At 39.4% G+C, this 22,916-nt stretch overlaps 1 protein-coding gene across 1 annotated transcript in view; it reads left to right on the top strand.

Annotated features, from left to right (window-relative positions):
- Positions 1–14,329: 14,329 nt before the first annotated feature.
- Positions 14,330–22,916, top strand: part of GRIN2A (glutamate ionotropic receptor NMDA type subunit 2A) — a 137,358-nt gene continuing 128,771 nt past the window's right edge. The window contains exons 1-2 of the mRNA XM_008490329.2: positions 14,330–14,347; positions 16,800–17,222. Of these exons, the coding sequence (XP_008488551.2) occupies positions 14,330–14,347; positions 16,800–17,222 (441 nt within the window). The remainder of the gene's footprint in view (positions 14,348–16,799; positions 17,223–22,916) is intronic.

The following is a 22,916-nucleotide window of genomic DNA, read 5'->3' as shown; positions in this document are numbered from 1 at the left end:
GACAGCAGGTTGCATTACTAGCTTGCCTGTGTCTATAACAGAAGGCCACAGTTCCCTTTGGCAGGTCCATCAGAAATGTTCTCTCTTCTTACCTAGATGATTGTTCCAATGGGTTTTTGTTGTGAAGGAGTGAATGAACTGGCCAGAGTCACTTCTCCCATTTTTTTTTCAGCATGGTATTTTATGATTTTGAGAGTTAAAAAGCAAAACATGATTAGAGTAGAATAAATGTGTGTCCTTGAAAGATAAGTGGCAGCTTAGTAGAGGTGTGATTACTAGAAGGTGAATCTATAAAATAAAAAAAAAAAAAAAAAAAAAAATGAATAAAACCCAACATGAATTCCCTCAGTATGTTTATTTGGGGAAATAGTAAGTAGTTTCCAGTGAAGTGAGTGGGTAGCAACTGTTTGCCAGTTTTGCTGAGGCTGCACTGGCAGTACACATACTGTCCTGGCAAGGGAAAGTTTTATTATTTAATTTTATTTTATCCCTTTTTATCCTTAATGAACAAAGTGAAAGTAGAACAGAGGTATTTCTACTGCATCGCCAAGAGGCAGGTGTCCCTGCTCAGCTATTTATAGATCACAAGAATGCATATCATGGAAATGGGCTGTGAATGGCCAGTTATCCATCTGTTTTATCTGCTGGGTATCATAACTGAGTGTCTGGAAACTGATTTCTGTTAGCTGATGAAAATTAGGGTTCTGAACAAACCATTATATGGCTGACTTTTGTTTCTGCTATCCTTTCAGCCATGGAAATTAGTTCTATGCAATATATGTTTTGAAAACAAAAAGGCTCTTACTGTGAACCTTTTCTAACTCCTGCTGAGCAAAAAGATTTCATCTATCTGGCTCTGAATGCAACATCCTAGATTCTAGATATTTAGTTCAGTGGGCTCCCTCAGCTGACTTTATCCATTCCTTCATTTTGGGTTTAGTGGTTTCTGTGTTTGCTTGCTGTCCCCTTCAGTTTCAGACACTTAACTGAAAGAAACGTCTCAATCCCCACGTTCCAATACTTCCCCTTTCTCCCTGCATTAATCTAGGCTTGTGTCCCAGAATTGTGGCTGCCACTGAGAATATGTAAGCTCTGAATTCTAGCTTGGAAATACCCTCTTACTTACAATCTAGGTCAGAAGCTGATTCAAAAGTAATAATTTATAATAATGAAACTAGGTAAATACAAACAACAAAAAAGCAGCTTTTCAAATATGGAGGTAGGGGAAAAATCCATTACAAACAAAATAGCACCTTATGAGCTAGGAGAAGAAATCACTGCTCTTTACCAAATGAAGCTGTATGGACCCACTCAGGCAGTTTTCTTTAGTAACCATTGTTCATTCCTTATTGCTTAGTGTTTCTCTTTCAATTTGTACAAAATGGTGACCTGCAAATATTGCTGTATCTTTCAAAGAGCAGAAATTGGCAAAGAGAAACTATCTAACCTACTTTAATGAATAATGGTCTACATTATAAACAGTGGAAGTCTGCACATTGGTAGATGAATTTCTTGTGATTATGCATTAAAATAGTTAAATATTTTAAAATGTGTTGTTAGTATCCATAATAATGTTGCAATTAGAGCAATCCTGTGCCTCCTGTGTAATTATGAGATTATCACATCTTGGAGTTGCTAGTATTACCAAGTCTGTATTTGAAGTGTAGCTATTCTGGGTAAAAAAAATGTTGAAAAATTACTTTAAAATTTGTATACTTGTTTAAAAATTTGAACTTGTAGCACTGCTGTTGCTGCTGTTGCTTTGAGGCTATAGTGTGGAGCTTGTTTTCTATTGAAATTTTGTATGAATTATGCATTCAGTCTCTGGGACATGGGATTTGTCATATTAATTTGAACTGAATTCATTGGAGAATACTTTTGTAATTTAGAGTTAAAATTCTTTCCACAACTAGTACATTTCTATGTGCAATTTATTTATCCTCTCTGATGTCTGAGGCAGTGTTCACAGTGTATCATGGGTTAACATTTCCAAAAATGCCTGCTGGAGAAAGACATTCAAATAGTGCAGAAAGGCATTGCCCTCCTGGGGAGTAAGGGCTATAAGGTAACTACTGGGGTCTATTTCTCTGATCTGCTCAAAATCCTTCATAAGGAAAGCAGAGGAGCCTTTACTGGAGGCACTGAGATCCTACAGGATCAGCAGATCTTCATCACAGTGAGGATAGATGAAGGGTACACAATGTGAAAGTTTCTAATGTATTCTATTTATGAGTAGAACTGAGCCATTTTTTTCTGAACACTTATTTATTCAGTAGAAAATACATACTTGGGTCAGCCCAAAGTATGTAACTGCTAAGTCATGCTATTGAACTTCTCCAGAAATAATTTTGGCTTGGTGTTTTTTAAACAATATCCTGCTCAGATATCCATTTAAAAGATTAATATCCCAGAATTTCCTTCAAAATGAAGTTTTCATTTAAAGTGAACAGAATTGTTTTTCTATCTTGGATTAACCAGTGAACTGAAAACATCCTTCATTCACACAGCAATACTTGCAGTGCTTCTGATGGGGAAAGCTATAAACAATTCAAAGCTTCAAAGGAAATCTGCTTTAATGTGTATAAAACACATGCAAGATATTTGTTGAGGGGAAATAGAACACTTTTATATTATTATGTAATATTATGTAAAGATAAAGAAGCTGAGGAAAAAGAGACTAAATGACTCATCACCAAAAAAGCTGATGGAAAAACATGTGCCCCTTTTCTCTGTCACAGGAGTCTTGGAGATAAACATATCAAGAGACTGAGATGCTGACATATAAATGGGGGACATACCTTTAGTTAAAATCCTACACGTTGCCTTTTCTCTTCTTTCCTGTGGTGGTGGTTGGTTTTTTTTTTTTTTTGGTTGTGGGTTTTTTTTGGTTCTGGGTAGGGTATGGCAGCAATGCAATGTAGCTGTGAACGTTTAAAGGGAAACTTTTAAAGGGAAAAGCTGTAAACTTTTAAATGGAAAGAAGCTACAGTTCCACTTCTAAACTTGACATGCTGTAAATAGATGACCAGGGTTGGGGTATGTGCCTACAGCTTCACAAGCAGATTGAAAAAGCATCAGCGGAAATAGATACCAGTGCTGCATTTGACAAAGCAGAAACCCTCAGCTCTCCAGGCAGTGAACTGAAATGGTGGTCTTTCTGCAGAAAGGTTTTGAGACTTGTTTATTTTGCCAGGGTCAGGGAAGAAGGGAAGCATCACCTGTAATTAGTTTTGCTCGTGTGTGTACTCCAGAGTACTTGAAGGCACTTCATGTACACACATGCTGTGACTGAATGCTTATCTTCTATAAATGTTCCTATGCTCCAAGCAGATCAGTCTGATATGGGGATTTCTTCAATACTAGCTATGCTCTGGCTAATTTATGGTTGCTTTTACTACAGAGATGTGACCATATCTGAAGAGTTAAATGTATTACTCTTAGCTCTGTTTCTCTGCCTGCTTGTTTCACCTCTGATGTGATGCAGTGTTTAAACTGCAATGCGTTGTCACTTCATATTGCATTACATAGATAACAATTTTTAAAGCAGCATGAGGTTACATGATTTGTTTTCCCTTCCTGTGGTTATATGCCTACTAAGTAATCAGGACTGCATGCTAATGACTCGAGTAGTTAGAGATCATACCTTGACAAAATCATTTGATGTGGACAGTATGTGGTTCACTCACAAGCAGTTTTTGTGTAAACAGTATAAATATAGCCATGCTCTGGAAATCTTCAACCCAGTTTTGAGTGTAGTTTCCTTGAAGAAACAATCTAAAATAACTTGATTATGCTGAACATTAACTTTGGGCTGTTTCATGCAGGATAAGCTTTATTTTGCAAAACAATGCAGTTGACTAGAATCAACTGATTTATCTTGTATTCTGTTCTATTGATACTTTGCAAACATTACTGGAGAGTGGAGGAACACTTCTACACGGTGGCTAGAATTTTGCCATGAGTGCAAATATTCTCTGATAGGTTTATAATGTTTTGGACTTGACTTTTTGAGTAGTTGTACAGATCTACAGAGAAAGGTTTTTTTAGCTTATGCAATAGGAATTATAATGAAGTGTCCAGCTTTATGGACTAGAGTCTCCTGGATCCAACTGAGCAAACTGCAGCAGAGTTGCAGACCTGGATTTTAAACCTAGTCTAAGACTAAGCACTTGATTTGAGCACAATGTAAGCTGCCAATACATCATGTCCCTGCTTCTTGTAAAAGTGTAAGAAACGAATAGTGGCGTTCACACTGCAGAGGAACAGAGGAATTCTTGCTGGGTGGAGTTAGTACCAATGACTCCAGAAGCAGCCTGAACAGTACAGTTTTAACAAGCTTAGTCATTCTTCTGCTGCAGCTGGAAGGCATGATATACGCTGAAGTGGCTGTTTTCATGTTGTAAGTTTACCTTTTCTATAACATGCAGCATGAGATTGCTTTATCCTTGTGCAAGGCTGCTGTACTTGGGTGACATGCAGCATGTGTTGGGTAACTGTCATTCAAGACAATGTATGGAGTTGCTTTTTGTCCCTTTGAGTAGTTCTAATGGGCTTTGACTTTTAGACCATCTTTCCATTCATTTTAAGGAGTGGATTATATCCTACTGTTTCATTTCCTTTTCTCAGAGGGAAGTCAAACACCGGGATGCTGTTCATCTTGATAAGAATAGTCATAGTAGAATTTTGGGATTTAGCCAGAGCTTTAACTATTCAGAAGCCCTTGTGAGTGAAGTAAATTATTCTGAGCATATGACACTTCAAGGGGAGCATTTTATATAGTGATGTACTTGATACTAAAAATAGATATGATTTCATGTGCTTAGATTTACAGTCGCGTGCTCCAAAGGTGATGCAGATACAATCTGCTTCAGAGTGCTTGTGCTCCTTCAAGATTAGATGTGATTGGTTCTCAGTGTTCTCTGTCGTCACTAGAACGTGTCTTTGTGTGACACTTGTTAGTGTGTTTATGTAGCTGTAGCAAGACGTGGTCTGTTGAGATATGGATATAAAGGCTGCATCTTGGGACAAATGAACAACTGTCATGTTGGACCTTATTTAAATGGTAAATGAAGCTGCTACGGCCCACAGTCTACTTCTACTGGAACACACAAAGAAGTTGAATGTAAGAAACAGAAGGGAAATAATTTCTTTCTGCAGCAATCCCCTTGGTGCATTTTCTTAGTAAAGTACCTACTGGGTTTATTAAGATTAATCACTTGCCCCTTAGAGAAGAAATTATTGATTACCTTTTTATCCTCTCTTTAAGAAACTCAGTGTTTCATACTACATTGTTTATAAGCTGTTAGAATTTTGACTTAATGCTTCCTTCTATCATAAGTTAGAGTCTTTTATGCATCTATATTTAAAATCAAAGGTTCCGGATCTGTGCTGATTTGTCATATCAAGTGTCTCTTCTTCATACTTTTTAAGCTGAACCTACTTTGAAAATAGTCTGAATGAGAAAATACTATTCATTTATCCCCAGAAACTGAGCCTTATTCCTGAGCTTTTCTCCCTTCAGCAGTCTAAGTGCTTTAATTGATCATCTTGAGATGAGGTTTAATTCAGCAGTTAATTGAACTTCAGGGAGAAAATAACTTCACATTGTACCTGTGAAGTTATTGGACCTGCCACTTTTCCATTGCACTGAGTTAACAATTTTTCAGACAAAGCATTATTAAGAAGCAGATTATCTCGAAGCTTATAAGAAGAAATATAAAATCTTAACATCTCTTTGAAGTACCAAACTTTTATGGACCTATTATGGTTTGCTGGAGGTAAGAAAAGTCAGTTGTTCAGTAATTTTACCTGACATGATGTATTTACAATATATACAGTATATTGTGCATGAAAAGATGCATTTGGAAATAGTAAATGTATATCAGTTTTGTATGTGGATTATTTAGGTGATTTATCAAGAAACCAAGTGTCTCATTAAGAGGATACCCGAGTCATTTTTTTTTTCTTCAGAATATGCTTCACTAAGATTCTTGAACTGTATCTCTTTCAGACCAAAATTTTATGTTGTTCTTAAAGGGGGAAAAAAACTTGAATTTGAGTGAGGCAGCTGATGGTGGAAGGAAGGGTGAAAGTTTATCACTTGGAATGGTAGCAGGTAAAAACCAGGGTGCTTGGTTTATGTTAGAAAATATATTGGAACTGTCTTCCCCTTGCTACCTTTGAACTTGGTTTTGTCACTGATTATAAAAACTTTTTTTCTGGAAAGTTTCTCTCCATCCTCCTGTACTCACTTTAATAGCACTGTTCTTGTAAGTAGTATCTTTAACTTTCTGAGTGCTTCTGTTATTGATGGAGGCAACATTTGAACAACATTAAACCTAGTGGAACTGGATATGCCAAACATTGTAGTTTTCTGGATTGTCAGTGTTGGGAATTATATCAACTGTAAGTATGTTTCAAATGCCATAACGTTAGCAAGGGCAAAGCAACTCAAATAAGATGTTTTACATCAGGTAAGATGAACAACTATAAAATGACTAGCAGAGATGATGAAGGTTTGAAGAAAGTAAATAAACCCTTTTAGATGGTAGGAAGGCAGTTTAATAATGAAGCATTAAAATGAATTTCTCATACCATACTCTATGCTTCCTATTTAAATACTGAACCAACTATTACTGCAGAGCGTTAAGATGCCCCTCTCCCATCTGCTGAGTGGGGTTATTGGAAAAAAAGTCCCCTCTATCAACTTTGTGATTCACTCATGGAATAAGCAGCCAGTCTAGGAATTAGTGTTATTGAAATAAATAATTTTTTCTACTGAGATAAAAATGAAGGCTGGAAAATCTGCAGAGACTCAACACGGAGTTGTTTTTTGGTTTTGAGCCTTGAAGTGTTTGTCTAGGATGAACAGCTTTTACACCTGCATTCAAGGATGAGAACTGATAACAGCAAAGATGAAAAGGCAATTGGTAAAATATGTGATGTTTAAAGTTTTACTGACTTGCATCAAGGAGAACTTGGAACCATTAATTAAATACGTGACAGACTAGGACAACACTATGGTCAAGCAATTGTTAATTTAATAGTTACATAGGGGTGAATATAAACCCTATGTGCTTTGAAATTTCTGTTTTATATTGAGTATCTTTAACTTGAGATACTGTAGAAACACATAAATTTCTCCTGCAAATCCTCATATACTCTGCACATTTTGATATGGGGGTGTAATCAAGTGTATAAAGATAAACACAACAGAAGCTAAATACAGATGGAGCAGCTCGTGAACCCTTGCTCAGTGTTCTGTATCTTGAAAAAGCATGTTGTTCCTCACTTAGCAAGAAGGTCTAAAAAGAAGGTTTTATCTTTTTGGTTATCATCTCCCAGCATTTTAGCTTTCTGGCTAAAATCAAGAAAGCTGTCTGATTTTTGCAGATGAAAGATAAGATCTGGCAGGCTTCAACTAGAAAAATGTTCTTGTTCCTACATATATCACAGTTATTTTGGGCTCTGTTATAGAAAGAACCAGTGGGAACAGAAATAGTTGTGTGAAAGTAGACAGCACACAACTGTATGCCAAGTGAGATTCCAGTTAATTGGCTTATAAAAATTAAGTGATTGTGTATTAATTCCAGAAAGCAGGTCTGTGACCAGTTTTTTGAATATATTGTTGAGATAGCTTCAGATGTTTGTATTTGTCTAGATGATTCTGCATATGTTTTTGTTGCCTAAAAAAGCCCCAAACCTGCATGTATTCTAAAGCATGCGCAGTATATAGATGGTCATATCAAACAGAACGGAGGATATTTACAGTTAAAATTGATATATTTGAGCATATACTTGAGTCTATCTGAGTTTAAAAAGAGGTGTAATACTTGTGCTGCTCTATCAGTGCTGTTGTTTAGCAGATGGTATTTTGAAGAGTAGTTGAGCTTAAAGAATCTCAGTAAGGTAAGCAAAGATTTCATTCATCTCTGTTTAATTTTTTATAGTGAGGCCATGAGCATGAAGTCATTCCAGTAAATCATAGAAAGCCCCTTATTTGGAAAGAGTTGCTTGTGTTTTGCTTTCAGTTTCTATGTTTCTTAATGGCTATCATAATGAAGTTTACCAGAAATTATGCACCTCTGTGTATTTAAAATATAAAATGCATTATGGCATTTATGTAGGAATATAAAAACAACACAAACCTTTGTGTAAGCGATTACATCATGAAATGTGATGAAGAGAACAGTGAACCAGCTTGGAAAGATCAGATTGTAGCAATACTGCAAGCAAAGTTTGCTGTCAGCTGAATCTTCTCGGGTGTATCTGACATTTCCAAGTATAGGATTCACATAAATATCAACCTCTGAACTTGTTGTCCTTTTCAAAACAATATAGAACTGTATTCTGTGACACTTGGAGAACTAGCAGCTTCCAATCTCCAGACAAATATTTAAAGCTACTGTGTGATCTTTAAGGTATAGAATTAATGATATGTAAAAGCTAGAAATGAGAGTGTACAGTTTTTTACCTCTGTTTGCAGAATTCATAAAGGCATGAATTATTTTATTTTGTCCCCTTAGGGCAGGAGAGGAGGAAAGAATAGTATTGTCAACAGTAACTTTTCTGGGAAAAGTCCTACTTAAACCTGTACATTTTGAAAGAGCAGAAACCACACCATGCAAAAGCCTTGTCTCCACCTAAGGTTTTACTCCATATGAGTTGCTTGGCAAGCAGAAAAGAAAGCAGACAATTCCTATATTTCTAGCAACCTGGAAAAGTTCCTTAAATCCTTTCTTCTATCCAACTCGACCTCTCCTGCCATATAAAGCAGAAGCCAATTCTTTCAGGCTTAAGAGCTACTGTCAGTCAGACAAAAATTTAGAGGTAGGTGAAATAGCATTTGCTTTTCTTGAGAGAATTTTCCAGAACTATAGGAATAATTTACTTGCATATCAGTTTCTAGAAATGTGGTCATCTGGGTAGGCTATGCCAGCATTAGGTAAGAGACAAATGGGTTTTAATATTTTCTTTTATTTAAACCCCTCTTGTCTTATTTGTTGTTCCAACCAGTGAGGTTAAGCCATGCAAAGTTTGAAAATGCAGTAGAATGAAACTAATTAGACCTACTAATTATCACAGTTAGTGTAGAGAGCACTGCAGCCCAGAATTCTCCTTGGGCAGGGAAAAGCAAGGAGCTTAATTTCTATTGGAAGCAAGGAATAGGGTAGTTGGACTGGAGCAAGAGCAGCTAAATGCACTAACTACAAGAGCCATGACAATTGCACTTTAAAGAAAAGTAATATTTAAGTGGTTCAATAGCATTGCTGTATATGAACAGAAACCATGTAACATGTATGGCAAAAACAGGTAACAGAAGGCTCTGACTCATCATATGGAACTGTAATCAAAATCCAAGGAGGATTTTTCTATCTTGGATCTATTCCTACTGGCTCAGATGTCTCATAAGCCTTTAGCACCTAGTTTTAATAGAGCTAGTGCCTACAATTGAGAAATGGGTTGGATGCAAGGAACAAAATATTACTCATCTTAAAAATATCTTCCAGCTAGAGCTGAGGTAATTTTGTGTTGGTAAGAAGCTTCCATTGACCTTTACTAAATTTGATTTTCTGGATTTAGAAAAGTCTCAACTCCCTAAGCAAAAATTTGCTTAGTGAAGCACTGAGAAGCATATGCAGTGTAGGCATCTCAGTGCTTCCCACTCAGTGCAGCTTTCTTTTAGCAAACAAGTGCAACCAATGAACAATGTGTGAGAGGTCGCCACTGTCTCTTACCACTCATAAGTAGCAATTTGATTTGATTTGAATTAAATTTTAAGTGAAATAACTTCAGAATATTCCATGAAGGTTTGTTTTACAAGTAGTACTAATATCTGTAGGACTGGTAGCTCATTTATTTTGAAGATTCATAAAGTATATTTCTGATTAATATTTTCAAACCTAGCAAGTCTGTCCTGCCCCTTGAATCCCTAATACATGTGTAGTTATTCAGGGGACTAGGCTTTCCTCAGAAGATCAGAATGATAGAAATCTTGGGCTGAGAACAGATCTTTGGTAAAACATCTGAAAATATCTGCCACCTATATACATAGGGGCTTTTTAAGGTGTCTAAAAATGTATATAAATGTGGACCAATGTGAATATGGAGAATGTTCCATGTGAGGAAAAAGCAAGCCTACTCCTGTCATTATACTCTTCAAGCATCTGAGCATCCTTTAGGTAGACTAATACAAGCTGTTAACTACTTGGCTAGGAGGCTCATCATGCTGTCCTGAAATAAATACTGAAGAGACAGATTTATATGGTTTAGGGGCTGAGTGAAAAGACTTAAAATAGAATTTTTAAAAATTCTGTTTTTGAAAGCTTGTCACTTTTACTAAATTCAGTGAGGATTAGATCATATTTTAGCCATAAATAATGGCAATGTTTGACAGCTTCTTTACTGTTCTATGTCTTAATGAACAAGTTGTACCTGATATGCAGTGGTCAGGTATTGTGTGTTCCTAAAAGGTTTCATTAGAAATATACTGATATTTCTGAGTGGGGGGAGAGCAAGTAGGGCAGAAGACAAGCAGTCTTAAACTAGGTATCCACACCTGATTCAGTTCACTGAAGGTCAGACCTTGTACAGGCAGCTGGATGTGTAAAATGGGGTTGTTACTGACAGTCTTCACAGGACTGGAGAGCTGTGACACGGATTTCTTTATGAATAGAGCCTTGTTCATTCCATTAATTTTGAAATTCCAAATTGACCCCCAGAGTTAGATTTGACTAATTCATTGATTTTGTAGATAAAGGATTCCTCTTGGGAATTACATAGCAGAGTTTGTAAAAAGAAGATTGATATGAGAAATTGATTACAAAAGATGAAAAGACACAATCCTGGTTAATCTCAGATAACTCTGACAGTCAGAGGTGAGGTGGAAGGAAGGAACTCTGGCTGAACTGTCCCTGAGGTGCTCCTTCCCTGCTGGGGGGTTTTGCGGGGAAGCTGAAGTGCTGTAAGAGCCTCAAGCTCCATTCAATGATGTTGCCACCTTGTTTTCTGTGGCAGGCAGCTCACGTCCTTTGCAAAACTGGGAGTAGCTTAAGGCCATCATTTCATGCATGACTTGGTAAATTGTGCAAGAAAGGATTCTGCCAAATGAAGAGCTAAGCCAGTTTCCAATGAGGTCCATCTGTGACCAAATGTTTTATTAAGTTGAAAACAACTGAGTCCTTTCCCATTTTTAACTAGAGTTCATTTAGCAGGTGTGTAACTTTGCTGCCCCCCAAGAGTAAGTTTGTTACGCATCCCTGTTTGTTATGTATTAAGCTTTTGTTGAGTCAAGTGGTTTCATTTCAGACCTGATCCTTTGTGTTACAGGAAAATAACTTGGCATCAGTGTCACTTGATTCTTGCTGGAAACTTTTCTCAAGGCAGATGAAATCCAGATATTGGTGGCAGATAAGATGCATGGAAATATATTGCTACTGGCTACAGCAGTAGTCCCTAAATGTCAGAGTTTAAAGCTGAAAACAGAAAGGTTTTCAGGTTAGAATGAATTCTAAGTAAACCTCTCTTCCTTAATCTAGCCAGTTACCTATAATCTCTTGTTACAATTTTGTTTCACAAAACCCATGGAGAACTGTGTAATAGTGTTTTAGAGTATCAAGGATAAAGAAATGTATATGCAGTTTGTTTCAGAGGTCTCTTGATTAATGACTTAAACTTTTGCATGCAACAAAGCCTACCTCTATTAAAAATAGAGTGGCAATAAGTGGACATCTAATGTATTGAAGTATTTTTCTTAGCTAAATGTGGTATCATTGCATGAGAGAAGAGTGAATGTACTTCTCTTACTTAACAGCGTGCTTTCTAAGGGCGAGAGGAAAATGATGGAGTTGTTTTTGTGAATCTGGGGGTTAAATCTGTCTTTTAATTTAGCTGCCTAACATGTCTGAGCATTTACCAGCATTTTACAGCTGATAAAGGGAATGGAGAGAAAGCAAAAGACACAGCAGACACAGTATCATTAATGAGTCAGCAACAGAGACAGAAATCTGCCTGGTGTCAGACTATTAGACCCTACTACCTCTCTTGCTTTATTTGGAAACATTTCTTGTACCTGAGTGTACTCCGCAACAGGTTATTTTCAGAAGAGGGAAACAGAGAAACTTTTTGTTTGTTTGTTTGTTTGTTTATTAATGTTGCTTTGGAAAGAACTGTGTAAGAGGAAAGTCTCTGACCTTTAAATTACGTGTTTATGTAGCAGGCAGAAGGTAGGGAAACCCCAGCAGGAAAATATCTTCAGAAGAGCAGGTTTCCAAACTTCTTGAAGTTATATGGTAGCTTCCTTTAGGTTAGTGTGCAGCTTTTTCTTTGGAGAAACCACTCACATATATATCAATCCATTTGCCTTTCAGAATTAATGGTCTCCATTAAGTTCTTTGAAATAATGCTGAAGTGTGTCTAAATTTACGTTAATGAAGATCCTTATAGCCTTGTTAAAGCTAGAAAACTTGGCTATTTCTTGGTCTTTTAAGTCATTAGATTCAGTCAATGTATAGTACACAGCATATTGTATACTAAGTATTTTCCAAAGGCACCACGTCAGTTGCAATATTTTAAACACTTTAAATACTTGCTAATGTTAGAACCACTTTTTTCCTCATTGCAAATTTGACTTGGATTTGATCATCTTGAATCCCTGGTTTGGCTGCTGGTTTAGTATATCTGCTGAATGAAAACTCTGAAATAACCCTTACACAAGGATGGAGATAGGGAGATGCAACCTTACCTCATAAACACTACAGGAATATTTAGAGGAGAGAAGTGTGCAAATGGTGAAAAGGGTGAAATGGAAAGATGCATTATAAAACCAAACTTTTTTTTTTTAAGGGAGGGGGTACGATTGTAGCTGCTTAATTTCTTTGCTTAGAAAGACTAATGCAATGCCTGAGGAAGTAAGTTTGGAGTTGGGAGCTCTTACAGGAAAAAAAAGGCATAGACCCATTTGGGAATTTTATTAAGACACTGTCAAGAGCAGTAAAACTAATGGATTGTTAATGTCTTTGGGAGTGAGATTGCGGTGTTCTGTGTTTTAATGTGGTGAAAAGCAAACCTCAGTGAGCAGATATTTGGATTTATCCTATTCCAATGCAAAGGGTTTCTTCTGGTGTAAGGGTCTGGTCAAGTGGGTCTGTCAATGGCTGTGATTTGGCCTTACTCTGAGTGTTCAGTGTAGAAATCCACATGATTGTAAAGGATTGCTGAAAAAAAAAAAAAAGGCATTAATTAGCTTGTATATTCATTCGTGCAAAAAGAAATAAGTTGTGGCAGCTGGAGCGGGGTGGTGGAAAGGGGAAAGCAGAAGAGCAATGGAACGAGGGGGGCAGAAGGTAGCAGTGGTGTGGGCTCAGCAGCACGGTGGGTCTGACCCAGCAGGAGATGGAGGCTGGAGAAACGGTCACAATGCTCTGAAAATGGGGGATGTTGAATGAGGGATGGAGCAGCGGGGATGCCCAGATGGCGCCAACTTCTAGAGAGCATTTTTGCGGTATTTGGCTGCGGTCTGGAGCTTTTCGAGCTCCTTTTGCTGCTGCTCCACATTCCTTGCCCTGAGCCCATGGCCAGGACTTCTGGTTGACATCCTTCCATCAAGGGAAAGGAAAACACTGGAGCTTCCCGAGCTACCAACCTCTCGCCGGGGCTGTAAACGTGGGAAGAGTGCTCAAGTTTTCCACTCTTCTGCCCCAAACCTGGTGCTTTCACTGTTCCCCCAGATCTGACACCCCCTCCCCCGATTGTCTGGATCTGACTCATTCGCTGGTGCTTGTGGAAGCAGAACGGGGAGTAGCGGGGGGAGCCTTCAAAGTAGTCGCGATTGGTCTCGGTGTGACAAGGCGCCCGTGAGCTTCTCTCCCTGCAAGGGCGGCGGAGCGGCCCGGCCCGCAGCGGCCCCCGCGGGCGGCCGCAAGTGGATCCCGCCGCACCTCCAGGAACCGGCGCTGTCAGTCCCGCAGCTTCCTGGAAGCTGAGCGGAGTGCGGGGGCTCTGAGGCTGCCGTCCTGTGGAACTGCTGCAGCAAGAGTGCAATTGCCCTTTAAACAAAAAAAAAAAAAAAAAAAAAAAGGTGGGGGGGAGGGGAAAAATATGAAGACGCTTAAATGCCTCCTGCCAAAAGTAAAGAGCAATTCTCAGTTGCAATGGCTCTGCTAAAAGTTGATCATGCGGGATTTCAAACCCTAAAGGGCTGCCGGGTTTGCATTTACTGCGGTGGAAACAAGTTGCAGGATGAAATCCAGGCATTGAGGGACCTATTTTTCTCTTCGTTGTTTGCAAGGGAATCTACTGAAATGACTTTGAGCATCTTAAAGCTGGAACTATGTGGAGGGAGAATGCAGTAAGTATATTGCCTTTCGGCCAGCACTGATACGCGCTGGGAACGGGCTCGGCGGCGGCGGGCAGCGCGAAGGGATGGCAGCGCTGCCGGCTCTCCCGGCTTGGTGCTTGGCTTTTAGTTTCTGGTCAGCGCCGAGGACCAGTTAGGGAATGCCGGTTGCCTTTGCCTGACGCGCCAGCGTCCTACATTTAGCTGGGGTATCTTGGGGAATATCTTCATAAAGGTTTGGTGGAAATAGTGAAGGAAAATATCCTTTTCGTGGAGTGATCTGGTAGAGTGTGTCCCCCTGGGTTTGTTTATGATAAATTGAGTACGAATCTGTTCCAGTACAAGATCAAGAAGAGCTTTATCCCACTACGATTTAGCCGTTGTCCAGCTTGTTTTGAACCCTTGATCATGTGGATTACTTTGCTTGTAGCTGCTCTTCCCAGGTTTGATGTTTCTTCCCTTAGAGCCCAAACCCGTGCATTTCTCTTGGAAGCAAGTGAGCAGCTGGGAGCCTAGGATTTTCCTGACCTGGATAGGATGAGGGACATTTCCCGGACGGCTGCGGGCTCACGGGCGCTGCTTTTAGAAATACATTTAAGCTCTTTCCTACGTGAAAAGCGGGAGGGGGGAACTTTTGAGTCTAGTCACTTTATTTCGGTTCACTTGAGATGGAAACGTATCCTCCCCCCCCCGTCAAATCTCCAATCTGGCTAACGGCTTTTCATCGTCTCCTTTTCTCCTCCGTTGTCCCGTCCCGTCTCTCGCCGTCTCCAGTCCCCCTTTGCCTGTCTCCCTCTCCGCGTAGCTGCCCTCCCGGGATGCGATGTCGCTCGCAGGCTGCGGCGGGGATCACTCGTGCGGCTAGCGGCGCGGAGGCCGCCCCTGAGCCCGGGCACGGAGGGGCGCGACATGCCCGGGGCCACACCACCAACACCCGCAGCACCGGCACCGGCAGAACCGGCACCCGCCGCCGCTCCGTCTCCTGAGGCGCTGGGTACGTGGAGGCCGCCCCGAGGCCGCCAGGAGGCGCCATCGCGCCGCGGCCGGGGCAGCCGGGGCGCTCCCGGTACCGGGAGTTACGGAACGAACTGTGGTCGGAGCGGGCGGGGGGTGGGGGCGTGTGGTATGGCGTTTATTTTTATAAATATTATTTCTTTGGGTCTGAAGGAAGATGAAGGGGCTTTGTGTCTGCGGGCGTTTAGGTTTGTTTGTATCTCCCGCTTCCCGTGCTATCTCCGGTGCTGCGGCGGTGGGAACCTGGCCCAAACTGCAATGGCTTAGGAAGCATTGTGGCACTGATTTGCAATTAAATGATCTCTCAAGTGTTCATCTCCTTGTCTGCCCCCGAAAGGAGGTGATGATACAGCAAACCATTGTCTTGGTGTCTATTTCAGGAGCAGATGATTCTGACTGATGATGGAGATAGGGCTGGGAGGTATGAAAGGGGGATCTGAAAAATGCCACCCCTGATTGGACAGCCCTGCTATTTTTTCTGCGTGACGCTTTGCAACGAGCTTGGCTTTATGTGGCACAGGGACTCCCTCCTTGCAGCTAGCAGAAAGCCAGTTATGGGGGTGGAAATCCTCCAAGGCACAGAAACAGAGGGAGATCTTGCAGTGTCAGACCTGCTCTCCTTCTCCCTCCTCAGACAGTTCAGATCGCTTCTATGGCTCATCTCTCTCCATCCTACTCTTATCTATATTCGGCCCCCTACAGAGATTCAGTGAAGACATGAAGTAAATCGATGTAGTGATTCTCATTTATTGAACACCCTTCCCTTCCACCCCAGTGACAGCTACGTCCTGAGATGCTCAAGTGAATGCCGTGTAAGAGGAGAGAAAAGAATTAAGATAGAATATTGTGCTTCTGAATCTGCTCCAGAGATGCAGTAGACTGTGCTTGAGCAGCAGCTGTCTAGGACAGATCTTCAGAAATAAACCAGCATGGTTCTGAGAGGCTGTGAGATGTATGGAGTATGTGAACTGGGTTTTCCAGCAGACCTCTGGCTTGCTTCTCTAGTTTTGAGCTGAAGCATCTCTTCCTGTTGGACTGTATCTAAATTTTAAGTAGATGTTCGGGACAAAGGAAGATAGATTTCTTTATTTTACCTGTTTAGGATGGCAAGGTTAAAGAAAAGGATGATGATATATTTTTTTAATTATTTTAGTCACTTTAATTTTGCTGGCCATCCAGAAAGGATTTTAATGGGTCTTTCCTCTGAAAATGTGCTACACTTCTTTGCCTTTCTTGCAAGAGACCAGTTGTAATACTGTCATTGACAAACCAACTTTTTGGGGGGTGTAAGAGACTTGAAGAGAAACTAAGGTGAAGAATGCATTGTAAAAAGCTGCTAAAGTTTGCATTGTGTCCTGAAGCTATCTGTTTAAATGCTTCAGTGGAGATACACAGTATGTATTTTTTTCCTCTCTGTTGTTTTTCTCAAACAATGTGATCACTTTTACAGGGGATAAAGCTGGCAAAGATGAAGAAAATTGGCTGTGCTCTCCTGGTACTCCAAGCTCTTCTGGCGCCTTTGGATTTTGTTTGTGGAGCGGAGAAAAGTTATCCTGTCCTGAACATTGCAGTGATTCTGGGAAGGACCAAGTATATCACAGAGAGAGATATCAGAGGTCTCTGGACCAGGGAAATGTCAGCAGACCTGACTGTTGATGTCAATGTAGTGACCCTTCTGGTCAACCAGACTGACCCTAAGAGCATCATCACACATGTTTGCGACTTGATGTCAGGCACCAAGATCCATGGAGTGATTTTTGGAGATGATACGGATCAGGAGGCAGTAGCTCAGATTTTGGATTTTATTTCATCTCAGACTTCTATTCCAATCCTTGGAATTCATGGCGGGGCCTCCATGATAATGGCAGATAAGGTAGGAAAATTTATTTTAAAAATTTGCTAATGGTTTTAATTTACCATGTTGGTTTATATAGTGAATAATCACTTCAGGCAGTTCAAAGGGGATTCTAATTCTCTCTGTACTTTAGAAAAAAAATATATGGAACAGTGTACTCACCATCACACATCACTAATTGCATATCAAGTATTCCAAAAACATTTTCATACTTGAAACTCAACTTTTGGTCAATTATAAAAGCAGTCCTACTGAAACTTTACTCTCGCATTGAATATTGGTCAGTTTAGAAATTTTACTAGCAGATATGACATATGGCTGTAAAAACAATATTAAAACAATAGACCAATATCATTATTTTAGGGATAAGATGTAAAATTATAAGCAAATATTCTGTAGTGTTTGTAATAAGGACCAAAATGTGTTTGAGGACAATAGTAGTAATAGGACAATACTATCCAATCCAAGATCAATCCAAGATATGCACTCTTGTGATCCCCTGCACTCTATAAATTAAGTATTCTTGCAAACTTGAACTAGTTTTTTTATTCACTGTATTTATTAAATAGAACTTCTGTTAACTGCATGCTTCTGATTTCATACTATAGTTCATGAAAATGCACAGTTGTTTTCTCAGTACTCAGGAGCTAATGATAAATTGTTGGAAAACATCTCTTTATGTAATCTATTGTGACACTGTCAAATGATAAAAGTGATTCATGTGCCCAGCTCATCTTCCTGAATATTGTAACAATTAGTTTAAAAATCCTTGCTGTCACTGCAGCATTATCTTGTAAAGCTATCACTGCTGTTTCTGAAGCAGTAGGTATTAGCACCTAGCATGCCCAAGCTCTCTGGCACTGACTGCTGCTTGGCCTAAAAATCTGAAAGCAGCTTCCACCATGGTGTAAAAAACAGTAGCTGAAGAGGGAGTTTGACTGTGGGTAGTTGTTTACTTGTTATCTCACAGTCAGGGCTTTTCAATAGTAGTAACTTTTATTTCCTCATATTTTTATGCTTATAGGTTTCTTATTTATTACATTTTATTATTCCTTTTAAGTGGCTTTTGAGTAGTGAAAAGCTCTTGGAATCCATATGAAAATAAAGTGGTCCAAATACTTTCTTTCATAACTTGAGTTGGAGGGAAAAGAAGTAAAGGTACAATGATTGGTCATAATTGAGGAATCAATCACAGCTTTGAACTTTTGAAACTTTTTACCTCTGGGAGAGAATTTTGTCTACTGGGGTAAGAGATCTGTCTCAGTACTTTGAATGGCCTTTCTTTAGAAGTGGTGAATTATAGCAGAGATCCTATAACAATGGTTTTGACATCTTGGTTTTTATGGAAAGATCATTGTAGTCACCACTACTACCTTAAATGAAATTTCAGGGACCAAGTTACAGAGGCAGTTGATTCATGTACTGTTTAATTACTGTACATCCATCTTCATAAAGATGGCTTTGTATGTCTTTAGAAATGTTATTTGATACATATTTCACTCAATTTTTCATGTCAGTATAAGAACACTTGAAGATCTTGGCCAGTGCTGAGTGATGAAATACTGAGTAAAATCCTTTCTGAACTGACTTCATGCTCAGTAGGTGCAGGATGTTATTGATACAAATACATTTTTTTTACTTTTATATAGGAACCTCTAGAAAATGAGAAAGATTGCATTTTTCTTGTCGCCATAAGTTAATACTATTTTCATTGTGTGCTAATATTGTCATTGTTATATCAATGTCTTTGATTTCAGGGGTTATATCACAGTTTGCTAACAAAACATTTTCATGCTGAAACTTGGCTCTAAAGATTTCCAGTTGGGAAATCAAAGTTGTTCTTTTACCTGTTAAGACAATCTGACACAGTTATCTTCAGTCATTTGAACTGGTCAAAGGAATTATTTTTCTATGTGACTAAAATTACCTTAATTTTTACCTCTGCTTTTGTAATGTGCAATGTCTTGCAGCTGGGTTTGGAACATCACAGTAGTGAGACTTGCATGTGTCACTCAATTAGCCATTCATTTAGGAACGAATTTCTGGGAGCTGCAGGTGAAATTCACAGTGCTTTCATAAAGACAGAGGAGATAAAGTCTGAGAGAGAAGGACTGCAAGTGTAAAATCTGTCTTCTGAGTCAGTGTCAGGATTTCAGCTTAAACACATGGATGTTGCCTAAATTGTGAAGTTCATCAGTGCTTAAAGTCTTCTGTTTTTTTCCTATATTGAGGTGGTTGGATATGCAAAGATGATACTTGGTCCCACTCCTGCTGTGTATATAGCTCTCTGGCACTCTAGTAAGTGTCATTTATGTCCTTATTGTGTGGCTCTAACAGGTATTTTCCTCCTGTGTGGCATTATGCTGGCACTGTGCTTTAGATGACTTTAACTTCAAAATGTATGCATGTGTAGGATTTGCTTGTTTATAGTCTGCCAAGCATGGCTGACACTAAGACAGCACAATAGTTCAGTGAGTTCTGTGCCAAGTGGTTCTGTCCTAAACATGAATGTGAATTAAACTGAAGGTACAGAATGAGAAGTTGTCTATAATGATCTATACTGCTACAGAATGACTGGGATGACTCAGAGTAGATAAGCTTACCCTGTTCTCTGTGGTTAGTAAGTACTTTGTCAATGTGAATCTCGCTTGGAGAATAATTTCTTTAAAATGTAAAAGTTGTTTTAGGTTTCTAAATATGAGATATGCCCACATTTGGAGTATGCAGTGGTGAATGCAGGATATACAACTTTTGAAGTACTGAATCCCTGTGAGAACATTTGCTGTGAACAGTGGGTAGTTTAGGCTACTTCCTGCATTGGTCCAGCTGATTGTCCTCTGTTTTAGTTTGGTTGAAAAACCAAACCATCTGAGGAGGTATGTTCCTTGAAATGGACTATGAAAATTGACAGGCATGTGAAACCAGCAAAACTGAAATGTTTTCTGAAACAGCTTTCATCTGACAGCTGCTGTTAAAACCCTACCAATAAACCAGTGGAACACTTCAGGATGTAGAGTAGCTATCTGACCCCAACTACACTGCAGAAGTACCCTTTGGGCAGTGCCACATACTCTACCTCCAGCTGATTTTATCACCTGCTGTTGGCAGCAACTCTCCTGCCAATGAACGGCTCCTCAGCTTTGGTCTCCAATTGTGCCAGGCACTCAAAACATATTGAGATGTAGGATGGTCTACTGGAACAAGATGGGAATTGTCTGGGGCATCTGTGCCAACCTGCTGTGCATCAGCATCCCTTGGGCAATGCTGAGAACAGACTGGCTGTTTATTCATCTTGTATCTGTTGACATTTCAGAGTTCTCAAACCAAACATTACTTAGGAACTGTTTCCTGAATTGAGCATTTGGTTTTAAACTTACTTAGTTTGTTTCACGGCATGCTATCATTACACTGTATTAAGGTATTTTAATACCTTTCTAAAACAGAACATTGTTTCTTCTGTGGCAGTAGTAACAGATTAGGGAAATGCACCTATGTGTTAAAAATACATCCAGGAATACTTAGTGGTTATGAACAATACTGCTTTTCCATATTGCAAAATTCTGTCTTTGTCTTGTTAGAATTCTTTGAAAGGCATAACGAAGCATTTTCTTGTCATGGAAGTACAACAGACAATTACCACGCATAGACAAAGAACATTTTAAGGTATGGGTAATTTTCTAGAAGGGCTATTACAAAGTGATACTTTTTGAAACAGCTTTGGAAATTTCATGTGAAATAAATACTTGCTTTTCCAAAAAAAAAAACCAAACAACCCCCGAACAAAATACCTCTTCAGTTTTCCTTCTTTACCCCCATCTTCCTCCAAAATAGTAAACACGGAATCATAGAGCAATTGAGGTTAGAAGGGATCCTGAGGTAACCCAGCTTAGCTCAATGATGAGCTAACATTCAGATCACATCAGTTCACTTAGTCAAGGTTTGAGTATCTCCATGACCTGAACGCTACAGCCTCTCAGGGCAATCTGCTCCAATACTTAACCTCTCTCATTGTGCAAAATTGTTTTTATTATATCACATTAAAAGGTTCCTCTGTACTGTGACCACAGCCTTTTTTTTCTTTTCCTGTGAGCCTCTGACTCTGGATATGTTGACTTTGTGTAGCTGTAGGCTGCAGTTGTACCTGTCCTTACCTGTGCCTTTTCTCATCAAAAGAGTTCCTGCAGCCTTTTCCTGGCAGCTCTTGTGCTCCACTTTGTTGGACTCACTCAACTGTACTGGTGACTTGTATGGGAGAACCCAACACTGGAGAGAGGACTGCAGACGTGGCCTCATCGGTGCCCAAGAGGGCAACGGTCCCCACCCTGCAGCAGTGCATGGGAAAGGTGCACTGCTGACTTTTCCACTCGTCTGCCAGGCCCCTGGATCCTACAGTGCTTCTGGCATATTTATTAAGACAGCTATCTGTGAATAAGGAGTGAATGAAACTGTACTTTGGAATCTTCCTTTTTTGGAGGATATTTTCTAGGTATTTTACTGAAAAAATTGCAGGTATTTGCAGTACTTATCATTTTCAGCTCATTATACACATAACTGGAAATGCTCTGTTTTTCCTTTTCCTAAGATAAACCAAACCAAAAACCAACCCGATCCCCAAAAAAACCAAACAAAAAAACCAAACGCACTTGTGCAAACCAGAACTCTAAGCCCAGCCTTATACCTAAGATCAGAGCACACCCAGATTCCTGTCTGTGGTACTGAGAATTTATATTTCCTTATCCATGTAGTGTCTTTTTATGCTGCTCTTAAGGTCTCTCTACACAATTTACAACTTCTTTACCATAAGTCCTCATAGTGCAGTGATCATAGAAAAAAAAAGTCCAAAAGCCATCCTTCATATTTACACTATCCATAACTGCCTCAGTATTTACACTTTAAAAGGGACTAAAGGGGAGGGATAAATGTAAATTTTGCAACTTTTTCTTCCTACCCTTTCTGATAACTGATATTATTGTGCATATGGCACTGTACTCCTGAGCATGATAGTAACTTAGGCTTTGGCTGGTATTGCAAAAGAATAGAAATTTAAACTGTAGTTTAATCAACGCTTTAGTGCAAAAATACCCTCTATTCCTGTAAACGGTGTTTCAGGTCTAGATTTAGTAGTTTGCACTATTCCATTGCACGCAATATCTCCAGCTTCTGTCCCTTTTAGAGAACTGGTTGGGAAGTGTATCTTTTAGATAATCTCGTTTTTAGTCTGGACTGCAAAAAAAATGCACATTGCCCTCCTCTTGCAAATCTGCTTACCTGGCCATACACATAAAAGTCAATCTTAAATATGTTGTTGTAAAACAAAGTGTCTTGCACATCCATAAAGATTTTTAGAACCAGTCTCATAATCTGCAGTTGTACCTTTCAAGTATAAATGCCATAATCAATGTCATTAAGTGGTTTAAATGTGGTTGAGATCTGTCTTACAGAGGTCAGTGACGTGAGTGGATACAGTATCTTGTGCTTTTCTTCAACAATGCTCTGGGAGCTTGAAGTGGCTGGGATTCAGGCTGATGGTTTACATTGCTGCTATTGTACTATCACTGCTACGAGAAAGTAAAGCTTTAACAACGAGAGCTGTACCATTTACTGCTCTGAGCTGTGCCTCAGAGCTTGGAGAGGCATTATAAACTTTCTTGCTCTCTCCCACTCTCCTTTTCTGAAATACTTTCCCATCTATTTTGAAGAGATGACTGTATT

The sequence above is a fragment of the Calypte anna genome, chromosome 14 (genome assembly GCF_003957555.1).
Source record: "Calypte anna isolate BGI_N300 chromosome 14, bCalAnn1_v1.p, whole genome shotgun sequence".
NCBI lineage: Eukaryota > Metazoa > Chordata > Aves > Apodiformes > Trochilidae > Calypte > Calypte anna.
This window is presented reverse-complemented; position numbering and strand designations above follow the sequence as displayed.